Source organism: Exserohilum turcica, assembly GCF_000359705.1.
Source record: "Exserohilum turcica Et28A unplaced genomic scaffold SETTUscaffold_6, whole genome shotgun sequence".
In the NCBI taxonomy this organism is placed as follows: domain Eukaryota; kingdom Fungi; phylum Ascomycota; class Dothideomycetes; order Pleosporales; family Pleosporaceae; genus Exserohilum; species Exserohilum turcicum.
Window position 1 is genome coordinate 2,052,770 of NW_007360277.1, and position 22,405 is coordinate 2,075,174.

The 22,405-nt window shown below is 56.0% G+C and overlaps 8 protein-coding genes across 8 annotated transcripts; 4 read left to right on the forward strand and 4 right to left on the reverse strand.

The window, feature by feature from the left end:
• Positions 1-833: 833 nt before the first annotated feature.
• On the forward strand, positions 834-2,431 carry SETTUDRAFT_165342 (uncharacterized protein). Its single transcript, XM_008031773.1, has one exon. It carries the CDS (start codon positions 863-865, stop codon positions 2,201-2,203), a length of 1,341 nt encoding a protein of 446 aa, XP_008029964.1. The 5' UTR covers positions 834-862; the 3' UTR covers positions 2,204-2,431.
• Positions 2,432-3,120: 689 nt separating this feature from the next.
• Positions 3,121-6,073, reverse strand: SETTUDRAFT_43771 (uncharacterized protein). The gene is made up of 4 exons (XM_008031321.1): positions 5,960-6,073; positions 5,637-5,859; positions 5,500-5,581; positions 3,121-5,445 (listed from the first exon to the last, which is right to left on the reverse strand). The coding sequence occupies exons 1-4, from the start codon at positions 5,972-5,974 to the stop codon at positions 3,330-3,332; spliced, it is 2,436 nt and encodes an 811-aa protein (XP_008029512.1). The 5' UTR covers positions 5,975-6,073; the 3' UTR covers positions 3,121-3,329.
• Positions 6,074-7,569: 1,496 nt separating this feature from the next.
• SETTUDRAFT_181102 (uncharacterized protein) lies at positions 7,570-10,015 on the reverse strand (the record flags this gene model as incomplete). Its single annotated transcript, XM_008031774.1, has 2 exons — positions 7,570-8,900; positions 8,951-10,015. 2 exons carry the CDS (start codon positions 10,013-10,015, stop codon positions 7,914-7,916), a joined length of 2,052 nt encoding a protein of 683 aa, XP_008029965.1. The 3' UTR covers positions 7,570-7,913.
• A 1,405-nt stretch (positions 10,016-11,420) lies between these two features.
• SETTUDRAFT_173589 (uncharacterized protein) lies at positions 11,421-13,817 on the reverse strand (the record flags this gene model as incomplete). Its single annotated transcript, XM_008031775.1, has 3 exons — positions 13,400-13,817; positions 12,273-13,348; positions 11,421-12,164 (listed from the first exon to the last, which is right to left on the reverse strand). Exons 1-3 carry the CDS (start codon positions 13,809-13,811, stop codon positions 11,421-11,423), a joined length of 2,232 nt encoding a protein of 743 aa, XP_008029966.1. The 5' UTR covers positions 13,812-13,817.
• A 2,073-nt stretch (positions 13,818-15,890) lies between these two features.
• SETTUDRAFT_95734 (uncharacterized protein) lies at positions 15,891-17,153 on the forward strand (the record flags this gene model as incomplete). Its single annotated transcript, XM_008031776.1, has 1 exon — positions 15,891-17,153. The coding sequence occupies one exon, from the start codon at positions 15,891-15,893 to the stop codon at positions 17,151-17,153; it is 1,263 nt and encodes a 420-aa protein (XP_008029967.1).
• Positions 17,154-17,317: 164 nt separating this feature from the next.
• SETTUDRAFT_58627 (uncharacterized protein) lies at positions 17,318-18,121 on the reverse strand (the record flags this gene model as incomplete). The annotated part of the gene is made up of 1 exon (XM_008031332.1): positions 17,318-18,121. A coding segment is annotated over one exon (804 nt), but the record flags the coding sequence as incomplete, so codon positions are not given.
• An 824-nt stretch (positions 18,122-18,945) lies between these two features.
• On the forward strand, positions 18,946-20,349 carry SETTUDRAFT_95402 (uncharacterized protein; the record flags this gene model as incomplete). Its single annotated transcript, XM_008031777.1, has 1 exon — positions 18,946-20,349. One exon carries the CDS (start codon positions 18,946-18,948, stop codon positions 20,347-20,349), a length of 1,404 nt encoding a protein of 467 aa, XP_008029968.1.
• A 762-nt stretch (positions 20,350-21,111) lies between these two features.
• SETTUDRAFT_95397 (uncharacterized protein) lies at positions 21,112-21,528 on the forward strand (the record flags this gene model as incomplete). Its single annotated transcript, XM_008031778.1, has 1 exon — positions 21,112-21,528. One exon carries the CDS (start codon positions 21,112-21,114, stop codon positions 21,526-21,528), a length of 417 nt encoding a protein of 138 aa, XP_008029969.1.
• Positions 21,529-22,405: the final 877 nt, after the last annotated feature.

Here is a 22,405-nt window from a genome sequence, read left to right on the forward strand (position 1 = left end):
TTTTTTGTTTGTTTGCGAGGAGCATCTTGTTGCGCGCGTGGGTGTGTCCTGGACGGATAGTGTCACGTGGCGGTCATGTGACATGTAGTATTGTACTGTGGTGCGCAATGACAGGACTAGCGGGCGGCCATGAATTCATGCCGCTGCACTGAGCTGTGTGTGTGTCTCTCTCTCTATCATCAGCATCCGCATCACCATGGCTTGCTACTACTAATACTAATTCTACTACTTACTACGACTACGACTACGACTACGACGACGATTAGTAATCTCGTGTCCCAACATGGGCCAATGCGCGCGACGGCTCTCGGATGGGGTGACGGGCGGCTTGGCGCTCCACTGAGAAAGCGCCGGCCCCCCGTAACGCCGCCTTACGTCATTCGTGCTGACCCGCTCATTCTGTGCTCTCACCTTATTTGCCCTGGTCAAGCCTACTAGCTGCAACATGCGACGCTCGCCCCAGCAACATCACCAGCACTGCCACCAGCAATACGTATACACGACACCGACATCCTCCCACCACTTCCCACACCCACACACACACACACGGCCGGGGACCTGGCCTCGGCCGACCAACGGCGCTTCCAGCTTCTGACACGTCCAGCGTCCAGCCCCCCCCCCCCACCACCCACGCTGTTCGACATCTACCTATGTACCCGCCACCGCGCCTGCCAAGCCCCTTTCGTCTCCCTTCATGCCCATCGGTCCCGTTGATTCCGCGCGCCGCCCAGGCCCGACCACTACTCCTACTACTACTACTACTACTACTACTACTACTACTACTACTACTACTACTACTACTACTGTACACATATCACCACAATAAACAACCATCCTCTCCGCAAAACATCCACCACCCAATATGGCCGTGTCGACTGACGCTGCACCCCAGCCCAAGGCGCCCCGCCCGCGCTGGGTCCTGCACATCCAGGCCCAGTTTTGGCGCGTCCTAATGGCCATCGGCATGGTGCTGCATCGCCTGGCCCGCCCGCTGCCCCCACGACCCGCCTTCCATAGAGATATCGAGGCCACCGTGTCGCCCATCAAGGGCAAGTTCCGCCTCCACTTCTACGTGCCCAAAGACTACAAGCGCTACAAGAAGCTCAAGGGCACCAAGCGCTACCCCGTCGTCGTCAACTTCCACGGCGGAGGCTTCGTCCTCGGAACCGCCCACGACGATGCTCGCTGGTGTGGCGTCGTGGTAGACCAGGTCGGCGCCGTGGTCGTAAGCGTCGACTATCGTCTTGCACCCGAGTACCCCTTCCCCACCGCTGTAGAAGACGGTGCCGATGCGTTGCTGTGGCTGGCCCAACACGCTGATGAATTGATGCTCGACGCCGATCGCTTCGCCATCTCAGGCTTCTCGTCGGGCGCCAACATGAGCTTTACCGTCCCACTGTGTCTGCAGGGCGAGCTGTTTGATCGCACTCCCTCCGGCACCAGGATTGTGGATGAACGCGCAGGCAGCCTGCCACCCTACGCTTATAGCCACACGCTCACCCCAGCCGGCTCCCGTGTCCCGCTCGTGCGCCAACAGTCGCGCCTCGACAGAATCGCCATTCTCCGCAAGACTGGCTCGTCCTCGCTGTCTCTCATCACCTCGTACAAGGACTCTTCGGGCGTCTCCGTCATGTCGGAAGGATCCAACGCTGTCCTCAAAATCAGAGGCGTAGTATCCTTCTACCCTCCCACCGACTACACACAAACGCGCGCACAGCGTCGAGCAACTTGTGTCAGGGTCGACCAGAATCTCCCTGCCGTCTTTACAGATCTCTTCGACGACTCGTACCTGCAACCGCCCTCGCTTGACCTCTCCCACCCGTGGCTGAGTCCGGGTGTAGCCCCAAATCACATGCTTCACGCTCTGCCCGACGACATTGTCCTCTTCTGCTGCGAATGGGACATGCTCCTTGCCGAAGGGGAGCGCTTTCGCGACCGCCTTCAAAAAGACCTTGGAAAGCGTGTCCATTACCACTGTGTTCCAGGTGTCCCGCATGCCTGGGACAAGGCCCCGAATCCTTTAAGAGAGAGCCCTGGTGCAAGACAGCAGTACATGGTTGCCTGTAAAGAATTGAAACGCATGTTCGACATTGAAGAGGAAGAGGATGATGCCCAGTCACAGCATCAAGACATGCCATGCAGGCAGTATCACCGGAGTATGGACGCCAGCAATCTGCATTTGACTGCATATCAGCAGGTCTAACCTAGTCTTTTTTTTCGCTTTCCATGGCTCTGTGAGTCTTCTGAAAGCTGTGTTTGAAGGCGTTGTAACCCAAAATTTCTGTTGTTATGAATCTGATGATTGTATTCTTGGCAGCTTTATTCTACAATGACATGTATTTTATGTTTTTTTTTTCTCCACCAAGATTCGCCAAGGGCTGCGCAATGCTTGATTCCTTACCGCAGTCTACTGTATGCTAGATCAAAATATGAATAGGGGACAATGAACTAGTAGCGAGAAATTACTCTTGTTACGTCGACAAGCGGTCTTCACATATACATATTTCCAGTGCACTCACAATCATTCAAGAGAAAGCCTTTGCTACCGCTTCAGAATTACTAGTCCTTGATAACCCCTCTACTTTGCCATGTTTCTCTCCTTGCTAGGTACAGGACTTTTAATAAATTGTACATTATGTAACCTGAGTTTATATGCACTATCTCAAATACTATCTTTCAATCAGAATTCAACTTAGACCCCACTTACTAATGATTATACATTGACAAATAATAATAATCTCCGTTCCCCTATCTGGTGTACAAAACAAAAGTTGGACATTGTAGCAATAGGATAAGGATTAGAGGTATCTGTTATATCTACTAAGTATATTCTACTCGAGAATTCAACGGTGTAATCTAGATTCTCCCAAAGAATACGAACAAGTGCATATCAAACAATTGAGCGGTTACTTCAGTTACAACTACAACCTAATAACCTTCTAGTGCAAAAGTACCATGTACTTTGGAAATTCCATAGGATCATCCCACAGACTACCCTCTATGCTGCACAAAGAACATCTGCAGCAATAACTAGATCGATCATAAATCAGACGAGGAAACAAGTCCCGTGCTAAGATAACGTACCACATCTTGTCAATCTCTTAGTTGACAAACTATCTCGCTAAAACAGTGCTTAATATACAAAAGTAAACTGAAATATATGATAAAGTTATATACAAAGGCAAATAGGGTATCCTGAAGTAGAGAAAAAAAGACACATGTATCCCTCAACATGTACATACACATAAAGTCGCGACCAACGCTTGCCACTCCTCCGCTTTCACAACCAACCTATCGGGTGTTTTCACAAACACCAACGCCACACTCATCTACCTGCTCGACCTGTCGTCCATGCCGCCGAAAATTGGCACGTTGATGTCAAAGTCGTCGTCACTCCCCGCCACAACACCCAAGATGCAGTTTGCCTTTCTGCGCACCTGCTCACTCATCTCGCCCACATGGACCAGCGCAATATGATTCATCAGGGCCTCGACGCCGCAATACACCTCCGACACCCTGTCCTGGAAGCAACACAATATGCATCCAAAACTACCCTCTCCTGTAGCATCCATCGACTTCTTCTTGACGTGGGATTTGGCCAGGAAAATCCAGCGGTACCGGATACCCGATTGCGATAGCTTGATGCGGTCGTCTACCACATCGATTTGTTTCGATTTTTTAGTCGGATGCGGAGCTTTGAGGAGGTCGCCCGTAAAGGAACAGCATTTGCAGCCCCAGAGTTGGCGCGTCGTGTAGTAGCCACAGGGTTGTGTGCGTACGGCAAGGCCCTTTCTAACATCTTCGCGGACGGCCCAGGCGCCTTTGCAGAAACCCCAATAGGAATTGTCTTTGTTTGGACGGCCGGCCATCATTGCCTCGGCTGGGGCGGGTCCAGAGTGCGATGTAGAAGGGGCGATAGGGCGCATGCGGCGTCCGGGGAGAATGCCAATGGGGATGGATGTGGTGCTCTCGGTCGAGGCGGTGGATGATGTGATACTGAGGTGTCGCGAGGGTTTTAAAGTGCTGAGAGAGCTCAAAGAGGAGGCAGCAGCAGAAGTAATGGCAGAGAGTCCCGAGTATGTCCTGGCGTGCTCGCGGCCATGGCTGGGCGTACTGGGCGTACTGGGAGTGCTGGATGACGCGTTGCCTGCTGTGACAGACACAGAGTACTTCGGGAGTCGGTAGTAGTCTCTGAGTGCTTGCTCTTCTTCAATTGTGAGGGGGTGCCGCTGTGGCGCGGCATGCTGCATAGTCGAGGGTGGTTGTTTCTGGCTTGTCCCTGGCCACGGTACGTGTATCGGCGATTTTGTACTACTGTGGGTTGTAGGAGATGGTGTGGAAGAAAGTTCTTGTCTAAAGGTACCTGAAGAGGCATTGCGGTGGTTGCGTGCGGGCGACAACGGTGGTATGGGGGGAGGCATCTCCCTGTCTTCCGGAGATGAGTGTGGAGAGCATGGAATAGGCAAGTCACAGTAGCTGTCATCATCGGCCTGATATGATTTGCTCAATGGCGAAGGAATACGACCGTTTTCAGAAGACGGGAAGTGCTGGGGTGGTGCATAGGCTATTCTGCTCGACGATGCGTGCGAGGGGTTGGGGCTGATCCGGTCGGGCGAGGCAAAGTTGGACTGAGCAGAGCTAGCACTCGAAGATTCTGACCCTTGAGAGTTCTGTGTTGATGCTCTCGTTTGCATCTGGGGGTATGGATTTGGAGCCACCAACGACGGACGGCCACCGTACTGTTCACTGTGTAGCTCAAATATGTCCTGTTTGAATGCTGGCGACCTGGAAGAATGGGCTGCATCTTGGTCTGAGTAGGCTTGTGGGATGTGGTGATGTTCATGCTGGGCGTCCTTCTGAAACCTGGTATTTGTTGGGTCAGATGAGTAATGATTGTAGGACGATGTATCGCGGGCCTCTGGTCGCTCAGAATAGCCGGCGTGGTATGCACGACTTTGTTCCGGATAGGCTCCTCCATCGAGTGTGAGGTCTCGGTACGAACTGATCACGTGCTGGATATCTCTCATCATGGCTGCCGGGAGGTTGGGGGGAAGGCCTTTGAGCGCCATGGCCAAGTTTGGGTCGACGGGGTGTGCAGGCCCGTATGCCGAAGGAGCTAGATGGGGCGCGTCTCTGCCATACAGTGGAGGGTAATCTGTCGAGGGATGCCTAGTGGCGCTGTAGTCGCTATGTGGGGGGTAGTCAGCGACTGGCGAAACGTAATGGTCTGATAGTTGGTAGGCTGAGTCGCGGTTCGCTTTTGTCGTGGGCGCGAGGACGTGAGATTGCCATTCTCGCGACCCCTCACCCAAGTCTCTTGGCTGTCGCGCCATGGGGCGAGTGAAGTATAATCGTTGTTTGAGCTCGTCCAAGGTTACCAGCGTCTCGTTGCGATTGGCAACTGAAGCTTCGTGCAGAAGGCGCAAATCCAGCACGCAGACTTGGCTAGAGGGCCGACGTTAGCTGGGGCGGGGCGTGAGTAGGCTCCCAGCGACGCACCTTGTAGCAGCTTGCTTGAGGCTGTTGATTATCTCAGCCTGCAACATGAGAGCAATGTGGTAAAGACGCTCTCGGGCAATATCTATGAAGATTTAACCACCCGAACATTGGTTTAGCATCAATCGGCCGCGACTTACCGTCACCGACACGAACCTCATCACCGAGCTCTAGTTGGTCTTGTTCATAACGTACGACAATCTGCCGTCGAGCTGCTACCAGAGACTCTTGCAGGCGCTGCTCCTCGCGCTCTTGCTTGGCCGAGTTTGGGGATTTGCGAGCACTGTGTTTCTTGCGAATGTACTGGAGCAGTTCTGATGCGCCGTGAAAGGCGGAGACGACGGCCGCGACGGCAGCGACAACCTGCAGCTCAGTAAGTAACGGCTGGGTTAGGGTCCGGCTCTTTGCGTCGAGGGTTCAAGAGCGTGCTTGGGCGCATGGGAGTGAGCAAGGGAGCCCTCACCTCTAGACCAGACATGCTGAGCACACAAGTAGCGGCTGGGCTTTGAGTTTGCGCTCAACACACACCCCGCGGGCTCGAGGAGGATTCCGGGCCGGATGGGGGTCATTGATAGACAGCCTTGCACCACGCTGGACCCAGACGCCGGCGGGATGGCGAGTGTGAGTGGATAGATTTTTGACGGTTTGAATGCCTTTTGCCGGGATCCCCAGTCAAGGGCCGATTACTCCTTGTATGTCACTTGTCTCTTGTGGTGAGATTTTGCGATCATCAACCGGCTTAGTTGCTGCGGGGAAAAAGAGCGACAGATAGCGAGTCAAGCTGTTGCGCGGGGCTAACAAGAGCGACAAGTAGACGCACGCCCAAGACCCAAGTATCGAGTAGCAAAGAGGGCGGGCAGCCGGGGTAGAGGTGGGGTGGGCTTGGGGTTGGGGGGGGGGAGAGAGAGAAGGATAAAGGCCAGGCAGAAGACGTCGAGGCGGTCGGTCGCGCGTTGGGCAACGCTCAGCCTCACTTGTCACGCCCAGGCGGATGGCATCGAGTACATTTGGCTAGGCTCCAGGTGAGGCCAGCAGTATCCTGGGTGTAGGCCATGATAGTGATGGTACAAATCATGTACTTAACCGAGGTGCTCCAATGATACAGACCGGTGGCTGGTCTTAGGCTAGGCAGGCTGCGTGATTGCGCCTAGTCCCAAAGCAACTGGATATGTCAGAGGAGGCTGGCACTGCCAGGACGAGGTTGCCCAACCGTGTCTTGGCCCATTGCATCGCAGCCATGTATTCGGGGTTGTATTCCGCCTATTATCGTAGCTACTTGTGTGCGTGGAAAAAGGCTCCCGAAGACGACGCCTTGCGGTGGTGGGGGGAAAGGGGAGATGGAGCGGGGGAGATGTCGTGGCACGCGGCTGCAAGTCGAGTCCCAGGCTGCGAGACGTGAGGGCTGAGCCTATCAGGCCTGGCGAAGCTTGTACGCGTACAGAGGCGTGGGTGCGTGGGTGCGTGGATGGGTGGTGGTGGTGGCGGCGGCGGCGGCCGGGCTGTGGTTGGGTTGTGGCTGGTCACGTGACGTGCAGGGGAACTGGTGAAGGAATCGTTGGTGGGGCCGTCCAGCCTACAGCGCAAGCCGGTTGATACTGCTAGCAATTGTTAGGCAGTACTTACAATTTCCGGTAGCCGGGTCATCCCTCTGCCACCGCCATAGTCGATGAACTGCTAAGACGGAGATTAGACTTTCAAGCTGGCTCCCGGAAGCGGCCGAGGGCCGAACAGCTGTTGGCCCTAGACACATGCAGCCTGCCTTGGGACTCGCCATGACGCGTCTAACAATACTATGCCCTTTTCAGACATTTACTCGCATATGCCGTCGACATGTCATTCATTGCACAGCATGGTATGGCATGTCGGTAGCTTTGCATTCAACCCTCATCTGTCGGAGCCTCCTGTTGAACACGACAAGAGCCCTGCCTATATGTGTGATGCTACCTTTCCCCCAACCCCCCCTCTGTTGACAAAAGAGCCCCCTGCACACCGTCCAGCAGTACGTACATGTCTTGCATGATTTGTCTGTCTATGCCCCCATGCATCTTGCCAGATAGAAAAAGAAGAAGAAGACGAAGAACAACAACAACAAGAAGAAGAAGAAGAAGAAGAAGAAGTAAGATACAGAAAAAGAAAAGCAGAAGACTGTCGAGAGAAGCGAATGGAACTTTGTGAAATCCAACCCAAAACGACCCCCGCTTGAAAAACAACAACGACAGTAACGGCGAAAGCCAGAGGTATAAACGGATGTGCGGCTGCACTGTGAAATGTGTGAAGAGAACATGGCACCGTAAATATCCGTAGCCCTATTGCCCCAAGAGGGCTTCTTTGAAATGTCCCAGGACATGAGAATGAAAATTGTGCCAAACATAGAAAAGAAATTCAAAAATTGAAACGACCAAGAAAAATTGCGTCGTTTACGAGTCGTCGAGTTGTACTCGGTGACTCTTCCGGTTCTTCACTTCCACCATCATGGGTGTGAGACCGAGCTGGTCTACCACGCGCTCCTCGTTTGGTGCTGTTGACGTGCGCACAATGGCCCTGGGACTTTTGGCTCTGCTGACAGACACGCTCCTTGCAACGCCCACAGTAGCTTTGGCTACAGCCACATCTTCCAGCTTTGCCTCTCGTCGCCTGGCCATAATCTCTGCACGCTTGGCATCGCCAAATTGCCGAGCAGAATGCGGTGGTGTCGACATACTGTGCATGCGTTGCAGTGGCGAGGGAGCCTCGAGTGGCGCAGAAGATGGGTGCGAGCAGAGAGCGCTCATCTTGGTAACTTTTGGTTGCCGGTACGACGGAGAGCGCGTAAGGGGGGATACAGACGTATCCAGAGCATCTAGAGCCTCGCGGTTCGAAGCTAGTGTTGGCTTCGTGCAGATCTCCCACTCGGGCTCCCGGTCGTCAAGGTGGAGCCTGATGGGCATGGAACTGCCAGGTGACGCTTGCGCAACAATAATCGTCACAGAGTCGGCGTCGGAATCAAAGCTACGACTTGACGTTGGCGTCAACGCAGGCTGCAAATACGGGGATGCTGCAGGTTTAAGCATTCCGCCATCAATAGGCCTCTCGCTGCGGTCCGGCACATCAACAAAGTTCCTTCGATTAGGCGATTTCGCCGGAAGCGTTCTGGTACGCTTGAGCTCCTTCTTTCCACGCACCGTGGCGGATCCAGAGAGCGGAGAAGGTGCGCGGCCGGCGTTTGTAGCAGGGAACAGTGACAATCGTGGCGAAGGCGCTACGGCCGGCGAGGGCGTCATGGCTGGTGAGGGCGCCACAGCTGGCGCAGACGCTACAATTGGCGAAGACTTCTCGACTGGTGAAGCCGCTACCATTGGGGAAGATGATACAATTGGCGAAGTCGCTCTGCGTTGAAGGGACAAGGCCTCGTTTTGTTCATCGTCCTATTTGGTGTTAGTACTTGTGCGCAGAGTTCAACGTTTTGAATATCCACCTTTGAAGAGATGTCCTTCAACACCTTGAGCTTATCAGCATTTGCCTGGCGTCGCTCTAGGAGCGATAGGCGGCTTGGGCCAGACTGCAAAAGGTTGCCAAACATGACACTGTATCTCTCCATAGTAATGTCAGGGAGATTGATATCCAGAAGGGGTAATTCCGAGGGCGTCCGAGTCTTCGACTCGGCCTCTGGCCTTCCGCTGGCAATCTCCGAGGTTGAAGCATCTGACCTTGGAGAGGCCTCGCTGGCCGATTTTTGGGTAGGAACATGAGGTGTCGCAAATGTCCGTTGTGCACCAGGTCGATCTAAAGTGGAATTTGCAATGGTCATAACGCGCTCCTTAGCCAACGGCGTCTCTGATGGTGACTGAGGAGCGACAAATTCATCGGGGCTCCATTTTCGGGATGAGCGAATGTCGGGCTTGTATGTGGGGGGTGAGACGTTGCGCAGTTTCTCCCTCTCTGGTTCCGGGCTTAGAGAAGCTTGTGATGCAAACGCTTCCTCGTCGTGATGACTATCAGCACGAGGCGGGGGCTCTGCAGGCTGCGACAACTGGTAAAAAGTCGACTTCTCCTGCGGAGTGGGAGTGACTGGTTTGCGGAATAGCGACTTCCACCGGCTGAGTTTGGATTTGGCTGGTTCCTGCTGACTTGCCAAATGTGGCGACGAGTAGTTGGGCTGGCTTAACATGTTGGCTGGCAAGTGTGGATTTGATGAATTTGTGTTTGGGTCAGCTGCCTGAGGCGTTGGAGTCCAGTGTGAGGCAGAAGTTGGCGACCCGAGAGCAATACCAATGACCCCCTGCTCTTTTGTGACATCTGAGGTATAGAGTACGGTCGTCGAAGTTGTAGGCGATTGGAAGGAGTGGACATGGTCTTGAGAATGGACTGACGGGGTAGGGTTAGTCTTCCTGCGAGGCCTCTGTGGACGCTCTCCAGGCCCGCCTGATGTGCTCGGTCGTACTGCTGTCTGTGGAGCACGGAGGTTTCCTTCTGCTGGCGAATGTACCCGAGGGGCATTGCATTTGTCAAGATCTGTGCGAGACCCCTTTACAGACGGCATTGTGTTTGCATGTTGTGGATCAATCGCATCTTTGCGATTGTTCCGCAGAAACCTCAAAGACTTTGATCTTGTCAGCATCCCGGGCATGTTGGGTTTCAAAGTGCGTTAGCGGGTATCAGATGTCGAATATTGGAGATGAACAAAGGATAGTAAAAAGAGAACGAGCCGAAGGGAGGGAAGAAAGGAATGGACAGCTCCAGCGAGCCAAAGAGCACAGCACAAAACGGGGTAGCGACACTATCGTAAAAGGTTTGAGAGAAGGAGGGATGCAAGAGCTGGCGGGATGTGCGCCAGTATCATGACCAGACTGGCCAGGAAACGGACCTGGCGCCTCCACACTCTGCTCACCGTCATCATGGCAGCGGCAATCACTCTATCCACTTTCGCGCGTCTGAAAGAAATTGCACCAGGTCGAGAGCCCTGTAGAGGACAAGGGGGCCGAGCATAACATGGCGGCGCGGCCATTGATTGGCTGTAGCGCCATCTTCCATAAGAGCGGGACCCCTGATAGGCGGGCGGGATGGTCGGACAGGCGTTGTGCCCACACCGTCTGCCACGGTGCTCGAGAGAACAGGCGTCGGTAGCTGTGGCGAGGACCAGCACCGGTGTGTGTAGGTGACTTGGAGGGTGCACAAGCCCGGTTTCAAGGCTCTGCTTTGCCGAGAAGCAATTTCGCGATCCGCCGCCAGGAGCGCCATGTCACCACCAAGCTGGTTCGTCGACTGTAGCTTATCGGCCCGTTGTGGCGGCACTTTGGCTCTCGTCATTACATATTGTACGAAGAAGACTGAGCTGAACTCCAGGCCCCCCCCCCCCTGATGTGCTGCGCAAGACAAGCACAGACGGCCAGCACAGCACCATGGACACACTGGCGCGTCGCTGTGTCTATTAGCCAGCATCGTGAGTCCAAAATGAAGCCCCACCCCAGGGCCCCGACGTTTCGGAAATGCGTCCACGTCTCGCCGCTCACCGTGAATTCCACAAGGACCCAGCGAAGCCCTGTCGAAGCGTCGTGGGGTATTGAAACAGGCATAAAGTGTTGGCGTCTCAACTCCCAAGGCCATGTATTCTAGACGGGTGGCTGACCGACCTGGCCAAACACATTGTCCACTGTTGCACTGTAGCATGTCGACGCGGTGCTCGTGGCACGGTCAAGGCGAAGGCAAGCATTTTTACCCGTCGTAACCCCACACCGTGCCGTGTGTCGTGTGGTAGCAGGAGGGCGCACGCATGTCGGCCTGCTGTGCCATTGTTCCATGTCGTTATGCGGAAGGTTGCATTTAATGCCTCTGTGCCTAATGCTGCTATCCGCACCCAATGCCCATTCTGCTGTACAAGAGAGCATCATGCTGCACAAGTTGCTCGCTCGCTGCCTGGACCACGCCGCAGCCTCCACAGACCATCTTCAATCCTCGGAGAGCGACTTACCAGGCCTCCAGTTCCTGTACCGCTCAGCCTCGGCCGCAATCGTGTGCGGGACGTGTTGCTGTAAAGCCTGTTCAAAGTGGCGCATGTGCACCAGAGGTGCGCTATCTGGATTCGCCGTGTAGTCGGAAATCGCCATCTCAATAGCAACGGCACACAGCCCGCTTATGTCTGCCCCGCTGCTACCCTGAGTCTTCTTGGCAACGGTGTCCAGGTCCACGTCCGGGGCGAGCGGTCTCGACCTGGTGTGAATCTGTAGAATCTGCTTCCGCGCTTCCTCAGTCGGGAGACCAATGTGGATGTGCGCGTCAAAACGGCCCGTACGGATGAGCGCTGAATCAAGTATATCGGGCCTATTAGTCGCGCCGATGATGAATACGTCTTTGAGCGCCTCAATACCGTCCATTTCGTTGAGCAAAGTCGTAACCACGTTCAAGCCACTGTCTTGCGTCTTTTCACGCGACTTTCCAATCGAGTCAATCTCGTCGAAGAAGATGATGCAGGGCTTTGCTGCTCGTGCCCTGCGGAACACATCCCGAATCGCCCGCTCCGATTCGCCAACGTACATTTTGATGAGTTCCGAGCCCTTGACAGCTAGGAAATTTTGTTTGCTTTCGGTCGCGACGGCCTGGGCGATCAGTGTCTTTGCGCAACCCGGGGGCCCGTATAGAAGAACGCCTTTACGTGATTGGGGCCCGCCAAATTTGACGTCGAGGTCTGGGTACTAGCAAGGCGGTCAGTCTTGTTCTGTCACCCAGATACCAGAACAGCCCAGTAAGTGGAGCATCAGGCTATTGGCAAGCCTGATCGGTGGAAGTTGCTGCATGCTTACCTTGAATGGGCGAATGGTAATGGCTTCGAGCACAGCCCGTACGTGATCTAGGCCGGCAATGTCTGTCCATCTGACCTTTGGCACTTCGAGAATGCTGTCCTTGAGCACCGTGGGGCGCACTTGCTCTATAACGGCTTCGAAATCCTCCTGCTCGACAAAGTCGGTTTGTTCATCCACCTTGCTGAGCCCGACCTTTTCCTTTTTGTCAATCAGCTTGTCAAGACGCCGCGTGTGTCGCTTTCTGGCGAGGTAGCATAGACTGGCAATATCACGACCAACGAAGCCGTGCGAACGCTCTGCAAGTGCTGTAAAGTCGACACTTGGAACGTTGCAGGCAGGGCCTAGTATCTGGCGTATAATGTCCTCCCGCTGCTTCGCATTTGGTGGCAACAACTCAAGCTCAGTCTGAAAGGCTGTTGCTGTCCGCAGACTGGAGTCGACGTCGTATACACTGCGCGCAGCGGCTGCGACGACTACTTGACTTCCCCCCAAAGTAGCCAACTCAATCCGCAGTCTATTTACAAGCGAATCGGCCTTGTCCAGAAGCCGGTCTAGGTTGTCCATCAAAATCAGGCTAGGCTGGTTTTCACGGGCATCCTCGAAGATTTCAGAGACGACCTTGGCTTGTCCTTTGGGGTTTGTGTCGGGGTTGATCCTGTACACTTGGGCCCACGAACATTCTGCCAGTCGCTCGAGTAGAAGACTTTTGCCGGTACCCTCTGGGCCATGCAAGAGAAAGGCAGTGGGCCCGAGCAGGTGTCGATTGTGCAGATGAGGCAGGCTGTTGGTAAGAAACGCGAGATCTTCATTGATGGTCGAAATGTGGTCCGAGAGACCACCAATGCCGTCGGGCTTTAGTCGAAGCACGCCTGAAGGTTTTGGTACCGATTGTTCGGGCGTGAAGCCGCCAACAATGTTGATTTGAGTAGCAATCTCGTCAAAATAAACTGCGTGTTTTTCGCTGGGAGGCGGATCTATGCTTTGCACTGTTACCCGAACCTTTGAGCCTCTTTGCTTGAAGCCCTTTTGCTGGATGGGAAAACTGCATCCTGGCAGGATGATGTCGGCGTCGGCTGCTGGGCATTGTCAGCAACAGAGAAGACAATTGAAGTCATTGACCAGCTTACCCAGGGCATGGCGAAGCCAGTATGCAAGCTGCTCACTCGAAGCAAACTTGGCAGCCGGCGTGGGTGACTCGGCAAGACTAATTTCTACAGACTTGAGGGGCTTCCAAGAGTCGGTCTTTTCGATGAAGACGGGATCGTTGAGGGAAAGGTCATAGTGTTCGCGCAGGAGATCAGTCACCTTGGCAAGGGGTTTGTTTCCGGGATTCGTCTGCGAGGCCATCCACGCAACACCATAGCCTTTGAAGCCTGCTGCAGTGCTGAGCCGCACGCAGTCGCCATTGGCGAGCCCGAGGCCTTTGAGTTCTTTTTGCGACAGATGGACGCGAAAGGCACCGCCCTCGAGCGTATTGGTTGGGATACTGGGCGGATTGCGCTCTAGCGGACGCAAGGTGTACGCTGGGGCCGGGCTCATGTTGCCTGGTGGTATCCTTGTGGCGCATGAGCGAGAGAGAGCGAGCGGGAGAGAGAGTCGTGAGAAGGTTGGGCACGATGGGATGCCGCACAAAGCGCAAGCGTGACTCACGTCGTGTCACGTGCCTGCTTTACACAGCGGAAATTTTTTCTTCCTTCTTTCCAGATGCTCTACTCTAGCACTGGACGCACTCGCCTAATTCGTGCTGTTTGCGGCGCTCCTGCTGCTTCTGCTTGGGGTGAACAAAGTTGGTGTGACTAAGCGATGGGTGCACTAGTCCCGATGCGGCTGCTAGCGCGGCGTCTTCTCTGAAGCTTTTGAACATGCATGGCGGGCCGCACCATCGTAGCCTGCAGTGTAAATGAAGCTGCGCAATTGATGCCACCGCCGCGCCTCCCTCGACATCTGCGGCCATGGCACCCCTCCGTGACCGCGAGGCAGGTCCGCTGCCTCCATGCCACGGGCCCCGTCGGATTGTGGTCCTCCGGCCGTGACGCCCCGCAGACACCGAGTACCAAAGGCGACAATGGGGACAAGAGAGCCTCAATTGGTCGTCAGGATACAAGCAGAGACACGCCAGCAGTGAAGGATCCCTGGTGGAAGAAGATACTGGGCCGCATCACTTCAATTGGCGAAGGCGGCAATCAATCCGCATCTCTAGAGCCCAAGTCGGAAACGTCGCATAACGGAACGCAACCGGATCACTCTGCATCCCGTCTGCAGGAACCCAGCGAAGCAGCAGAGAAATACAAACAGGGTGCTAGAACGGAAAGCGGTCATTCGGCGCATGCACAACAGACGAACTCGCTCCAGCACCATGGGCAGAGCGGCGGAGGTCAAGGTGGCAGGACAGTCGCGACGACGACGACGGAGCATTTCCCAGGTTCCCAGTTCGCTACAGATACCGAAAATCCTGCTACGCCATGGAAACTAGAAAGTCTGCGTCTGAGACCTAACCGTAATTCACAACGCATCAATGCCCCTAGGAGGAAATATCTGAACCACCGCTGGCGCGCCCGTCTTCAGGTAACTGCAAATGACTATTATACTGACTCGGTGGAATTTCTTGGAAAAACAGCAACTACTCTTGCAGGCATGCAGTGTCATGCAGTGACATCTACATTTCTCTCCATTTTACGCCGCTTCCGTTCGATACACCAGATCGCCATACTGGATGACGACATGGATGTCAGTGAGCTTTGTCGGAAATACAGGCCGACTCTGGAATTGCTTGCTGCAAGATTGCACCATCCACAGGTTGCCGATGGCGACTTGATGGATGGTTTGGTTTCCAGAGGTGTTCGCACGAATCCTGATGTAGTCAACTACAGCAAGACGCTGCTGCATGGGGATGTCATTACCAGCACCGTGGAGGCTTGCCATACCCGGTATCGCAAATCGACTTTCAAATTACTTGGTGTAGCCGACGAGCTAAAAGACTGTCCGTCTCCCGTGGTAGCGCCAATCGCAAACCTTGTTCGTAAGCGTCTTGACGCAATAGCTGAGCAGGCGTTGTTGGAGAACGATAGTCTGACCCTGCTCAGTTTCGACAAGCATGAGAAAGATCGGGTTAAGAGGGAATCGCGGTTACCGTACGCTGTGTTCAGAATGAAGCGTAAAGGAGTGGACATAGCGAACAGATGGAGGCATTACGAAAAGCGAACACATAATTTGACGAAACAGCTTGCCGCCATATTGCCGGGCATACCTAAAGTCTACGACATGTATGGCATACGCCGAGTCATCAAAAATCCTGGCGAATACAGCATGCACAGAGTCCACAACAGTTTTAGCGAATCCAGCGTGGCTTCGACCCGTGTTGAAAGGGACTTGGCGGACAAAAGGCTAGATGGACGCGCTTCTAGCCGTAGGGAAGACGTGAGTGGTGTTCGCTCCCGCGGTAGCCCAGACGGTGTCGAGTCGACGGACGACGGACAGAGGCTCATGCGCCAGATGCACTCACAGTCACGCTCCATGACGTCGTCCAAACATGTCACCATGAAGAGCGAGGGTCCTGGTCATGAGACGGGCTGGGCCCAGCGACGCTCCGGGGACCAGGATGGCGTGTCATTTAATCCCATGCCGGAAGCTTCTAGTTCTACTTCTTCTTCTGCTTCTCCCGTGACTCAGGCAACGATTTCATCCAAGCAGCCTGAGCGCAGTGATGAATTCAGTGAGCAATCGCTTCTCGAGGAACTCTTCCCAGAAGTGAGCAGCAGTCAACAGCCTCGGGACGTAGACAAGGGCAGAAAGCAATACCCCAAACTGGCGCTACCCAAGTCGAGGCCGGTTATCCGTCGAGACTTTGTCGGGCCGCCACACACGTTCAAGCAAAAGGTGGCCGAGTCGCTTCAGCAGCAAGGAGAGCAGATTGCGGTGCTCCAGCTTACAAGCTGCAGCACTGAACTGACCGAAGTCGACTTTCGTCGCATCATACCCAAGGGCAAGCACCTGGAGGGGTGGCGGCGTGACAGTGACTTTTACAAGGTGATTGCTGGGCGCGATCCCATTAGTCTGGAACGGTTGCCGTTTTACTACCTGCTCTTCAAGAACACGGAGGCGGCGCTCGCATACCAAAAGAATGCGTCGAGACTGCACAAGCTATGCGCTCTGCACCAGCCGTCGAGCTCCTTGTCGGCGATTCCGCCACCCAAGGGGTTTCTCGAGGACGGCGAGGACGTGGCGGCGGCCGTGACCATGTACAACCTCTTACCCAAGAACCACCCTATGAGTCTCAACATGCTCATGCAGCCATACAACCCGGCGCTGCGCGCGGTGATCCAACGAGGCGGGTACCAGCCGATTGAGCCGTCTGTGGACAGCAAGGGCAAGCGGATATGGAGGGTGCTGCTGCACATTGAGGGGTGGGAGCCAACGCCGTCGGATGTCTTCTCGGCCATTGCTTACGACGCGTTTTCGCAGGGGACGCTGAACCCGCTGCGCAACGAGTCGAGCGCGTCGCTGCACCGGCTGCGCGACGTCATCAACCTGCGGATGGACAGCAAGCTGGTGTCGTCGAACCGGCCGCGGGCATACGGGTCGTTTGACCACTCTGGATTTTGGCAAGCGACGCGCGGGGTGGCCGTGTACGACGACCCAGAGATCCAGAACATGATGGGGCCGGCCGAGGACGAGGCCAGCCAGCGGCACATGAACCAGTATGTGATGAATCGCGTGTACAACCGGTGGGTGCTTGATTTTGCAGATGGCGATACTGCGCGGCGGTGGAGCCTGAGGTGGCATCGCAAGATGTTTCGCGCACCGTCGGATTCGGGTGGGGGAGACGGGGAGTGGCAGGATAACGAGGAGGCTCGGATCTGTAATACCGAATTGCTTTGGTGAAGAAGTATGTGTATGATAGTGTATGAAAAGGGGTGAGGTCAAATGTCATGAATTCGTATCGTGGCTGACGCCGGGTATCTTTCTAGTCTCTTTCACAAACACACACACACTCTCTCTCTATCTTTGTACAGAGCTCAGGCAGCCCCTTCATTCTTGCCCGCCATTGTCAAAAACGCCGGACTCCAATACTCATTCTCGCCTGCCTGTGTATCCACCCATACCAAACTATCTGCCATGAGATCGTCGACGACGGCATGCGCGCGGGGGCGCTCCCAGTTGAGATTGACCTGCAGCATGGACAGGGTGACGTAGCCGAGCAGCTGGATGGCCTCGAGGACGGTGCTCTGGTCGGTGTTGAGTTCCTTGGGGACGCTGCGGATCAAGCTGCGATGGCCAATCTTCATGATGGAGAAGCACGAGCCGAGGGGCGCCAGGGCATCGACGGCGCGCTTGACATCGTCGTCGGTGACGCTCATGCTGCCGCCGATGCGCTGCGACTTGGACAGTCTCGCCTGCAGGTCGGAGAAGCTGATGAGGCCGCCGTTTTCGGCGCGCGTGGCGCGGCACTCCTCGACGATTTGCACGCCGAGGTTGAAGTAGAAGTCGTTGACGCTGCCGCCGAGGAGCTGGGTCCAGATGCTGCCGTCTTTGGCTGAGGCGGTGGCGGTGGAAACGGTGGTGCTGCTGCTGCTGCTGCTGGCGCTGTCCTTGTGGTACGACGAGGCGAGGAAGTCGATGTTGAGGGCAGAGCACATGCGGGCAAACTCTGCGCGGAAGGCAGGGTTTGCGCGGATGTCCTTGGAGTGGGTGATGGCGAAGTTGTGGAGGAGCGACTGGAAGACGGCCAGCTGGGTCGAGAGCGAGTCGGCATTGCGGGTGCGCAGCGTGGCGCCGTGCGAGGTGTAGTGGTGGTTCTGGAGGCCGCGCGACGAGAGCGACGAGAGGCCGGGGGTGCGGCGGCGGTCCATGGCGGGGCGTGTGGTGTGGTGTGGTGTGGTGTAGTGTGGTGTAGTATAGGTTGGCGTAGTCTGGTGTAGTGGAGCGGAGTGTAGTGTAGTGCAGTGTGGTGTCGTGCGGTGTCGTGGGGGATGTCGTGTGGCTCGTGTTGAGTGGATCGAGGGGCCCAGGATGGAAGGATGCCACTTGGGCAGCTGCGACTAGCTGCAGGGTCGAACGGGCCAGGCTCGACGGGCTCACGCGTCACGGCTGTGTGGCAATGGGCAACGGGGAGTCTTGCAGCAAAGGCCCAATGGAAACGGCATGCGGGCCTTGCTGCGGCTGTCGTGTCGTGTCGTCTGGTGTCGTGTCGTCGTCTGACCGGCGTCTGGTGTCAGCAATCGCCATCGAGGCCAAGCAGAAAACCGGTGAGTGAGTGAGCGAGCGAGCGATGCTTGAACCTGCGACCACGACAGACGGCAGACAGGCCAAACTCTATACTGTAGCTGCATGACGTATGGCGGCCTTTGCATCGGCGAGACATGCACGCGGGCGAGGATGCATGTCTGCGCCTAGGCATGGCCGTCTGCATGTACATAGATACGTACATGGTAGTGTGTTTCCTCCCTCTAGCATCGTCCCCTTCTGCACCTGCGACATTTACTTGCTCTGCCCGTCCGCTTCTTCTTCTTCTTCTTCTTCTTCTTCTTTCTTCTTCTCTTTTTTTTGCTTCTTCGCCTGGTCTCGTCCTCTGCTCTCCCCGGGCAGACTCTTGGTTCCATTCCATTCGACTCGCCTGGACCCTGGCAGTTCCCCACCCGTGCTGCATTAGGCTGCCGCCGTCACGTGCCCGATGATGATAACCCATTTCTCCCCAGCTCAGGTAGAGCTCTGCGAACAGCCGCTGCTGAAGATTCTGCGCCGGCCCTGGTTCGACGAGATATTCAGCCCCGCCATGGACCCCTCCACCATCAGCAATTGCGTACTGCTGCTCGACCTTCCGACAAAAGCCCTCGCCGGCATCGATCTGCTGTCCTTCACCACGTCACCCCGTTTCCGCGGCGTCAAGAATGTCCCGCCGGGCCTGCACTTTGTCTTCGCTGCGGGCCATGGCGCTCTGTCGGTGAGGCACGGTGCATGGTTCTACGTCACCCCAGGCATGGGCTCGCCACAGGTCTTTGTCAAGAAATGGGACCAGAGAACCGACGACTTGGTCGCCGAGACGTCGCAGACGGAGCTTCTCCAGCACAGGGCGAATCTCGGAAGCATGTGGAAAGACGGCCTCACGCCCTACCGGCAAACCGTGCCCGACGGCGATTCGGGCGCCGAGGAGGGCTGGAGTGAAGACTCGACTGACTGGCGTAAGCTGACTGCACACATCACCCCAACCATACTTTCGAGGATATGCGGGCTGAATCCCGACCACTGGAACCTCACATCGGCATCGTCGGCCCCGCAGGACCTGGACGACATTCCGGGACTCGAGACGAGCAATAGCATGCTGCACCCGGAAAAGGAGCTGAGGTTTCTGCCCATCGATCTGAAGAAGACATGGAGAGAAGGGGCAACGGGCAGAGAACGGACTGAAGCAGCACAGGATCGGTCGTGGTTCCTGGGCCATCTCATCGACAAGCACTGCCAGGCGGGCGATGTGCAGGGCAAAGAGAATGAAATCCTGGGCGAGCTGCAGTTTGCCTTTCTCATGGTCCTGACGCTCAACAACAACTCGTGTCTGGAGCAGTGGAAGCGCCTGCTGCGGCTGCTACTCACCTGCCGGCGAGCAGTCATGCAACGGTCCCGCCTCTTTCTGGAGCTGCTCAAGTGTCTGCGCATGCAGCTCAGCCATTGCGCAGATATCGAGGGCGATTTGTTCGACATGAACGATGTGGGGGGCGGATTCTTGCGACCGCTCTTGGGTCAGTTCCGCAAAGCGCTCGACGACTTTGACGGCAAGTGGAAAGCGGACCTGGTGGATGAGCTGGACGAGTTGCACGAGTACATGGAGAAGGAGTTTGCATGGCAGCCACAAGGGTCGTATCTGAAGCGCGGCATGGTCGAGCTGGAGGACGGCGAGCGGGTCGAGATGGAGGTGAATGGCGCCGACGCAGAGGACGAGGTGGGCGACTATGCGCCGACCATTGTTGACCTGACGCCAGAGCAGCAAAGAATGGTGCATGGCAGCGAGAGTAGCCCGGCGGCGCATGCTGACGACGAGTCCGAGGAAGAAGCCGAGCTGGAAGACATGGACACACGGTACTGAGCTTGAGCGTTTCATGTCGCCGTCGCCCTTGTCGTCTGGCGCAGCAGCACAGCAGAAGCAGCAGAAGCAGCAGCGGGAATAAAGGCGTGCGCTAATAGGCAACAAACATGCATATGCCGATCGCCGTGGCTGGTCGTCACATGTGCATGTACAGCACAGCCCTGCACCCTAACGTCGAGTGCAGACGGGCAAAACGTCGTGTTGGCAATGGCCATGGTGCAGACGAACGGCATAGGCTGCTTCCGGTTCTATATACATGGCCATAGGCGCTGGGTGTTGGCCCCCAAGCGAGGCGCCGTGTCAGACATAGACGCCCTGGACGCTGCATGTCGCTTCAGACGCAAATACGCCGCGACTCGACGCCAGCCGGTTTGGAAACAAGCCATTGGCCGCTTTGGCTACGAGAGCCTTGCGGCGAGCGCTGTTGATGCGCATGCGAGGGCTGTGCCCGACTTTAGGCCCCCTTGAACCAAGTCATGGCGGTACGCCTAAAGTTACATGAGTGTCTAATAAAGTGCACACTGTCGCGCCTCGGCCGTCGACACTCGCCTCTTCACCAAGTCGTCTGCCTACCTTTGCTGGCACCTCGACGCCAGACACATTCGTTGTACATACTAGTAGCGAGATTATGGAAAAGCCCAGCGGTAAGTGCACCTGGTGTTTGATTGGCGGGCTGAGTGCCTCGACACGTTGTGGCCGTTAGTGTCTAACGGTTGCACGAGCTGAAGGCAAGCCACGGCGCCGTGCGACACTGCTGCAGCCATGCGTACCTGTTCTCGTACTGACAGCCACTCAGTCCCCATGCAGCAATACCCCAACGCGCCCCAAGGGCAGCCCCAACCGCCCATGTACGCCCAGGACGCGCCGGCGCCTGGCATGCCGCCGCAGCAAATGCCCGGAACGCAATACCAAAACGCGGTTCCGCTCAATAGCCTCCAGCGCAGCCCCGCGCCGGCAGACTGCCCTGCGTGCGGACAGCGGGCCCTCACCAACGTGTCGTTTGTGGCGGGCAACACGACACACGCGTGGGCACTGGGTCTCTGCTGCCTGTGCTGCCTGGGATGCATTCCCTATGTCATGAGCTCGACAAAGGACGTCGAACACAAGTGCGGGCGGTGTGGCGTGCTGCTTGCGACATATCATCGCAGCGGATCGACCGAGGTGCATATGCACAGCTAGAGGGGCGCACTGTTCCGCATGTGCTTGTACAGTATTTGGAGTGTCTATGGCAAGGGTTGCGAGTCGGAGACGATGATACCCATTGGAAGGCGTTAATTAGGCTGCGGTGCTTCTGTCGTGTATAAATGGCCATTGGTAGTACGGGGTTGAATGCGAATGAGCTGGTGTGTGTTTGACAGTAACCTTATTTTGATATCCTCAGCTGTGAGCAATGACTGCGTGCATGCATGTATGTGATATGACGGAGCTGCTAAAAAAAAAGAGTGGCCAGGATGCGTGGACGTTGGTGCAAGGCGAGGGGCAGGGTGGCAGAAGGAGGGAGGAGGCTCTGTGCCCAAAGAGGACGCATGGACGGCGCTGACGTCACGCGTTCATCACCGGCCCCAGAAAGGGCTGTGGCTGCAATCATGGTCAAGCCACGCACGCACACGCACAAGCACAACAAGACTCCGCGGCGTGCGGCACGCCAATTGCCTCGGCACGAGCCACAGTGCCATGGCGCTCGCTCCTATGCCATCATTGCTGATTGCACCGCGCCCACCAGCCACACAGAAGCCACGCAGAAGCCACACCCAGGCCGTGCCAAGCCGCGCTGCTCCACCCGCCCAACCAAGCTTTTTGCAAACTGCTTTCCTTTCTTGGACTCCCCGCGCTGCTGGAACCGCCGCCGCATCGCTGCCACTGCACACAGACGTCGTAAGAGTTTAATTGCGTGTTGAAAAAGCAGGTTTTTCCCCCTCTCGATGAGGCCCCGCGCCTGTGGCTCCGTCCGTGGCTGGTAGTGATGGTCACCAAATGATGTCGTTGCAAAACCACCCACTGCTGCTGTGACGGTGACGGCTGGTGACGAGCTTGTGCAGGCCAGGGCGGGGGCATT

Excerpts from the sequence above, each read along its gene's own strand:
- SETTUDRAFT_165342 (XM_008031773.1), top strand. The coding sequence starts at position 863 with ATGGCCGTGTCGACTGACGCTGCACCCCAGCCCAAGGCGCCCCGCCCG.
- SETTUDRAFT_43771 (XM_008031321.1), bottom strand. Across the intron at positions 5,582-5,636 it reads TGAGGTTCGTGTCGGTGACG|ATATTGCCCGAGAGCGTCTT; the intron begins GTAAGTCGCGGC and ends AAATCTTCATAG. Across the intron at positions 5,446-5,499 it reads CTCAAGCAAGCTGCTACAAG|CCAAGTCTGCGTGCTGGATT; the intron begins GTGCGTCGCTGG and ends TCGGCCCTCTAG.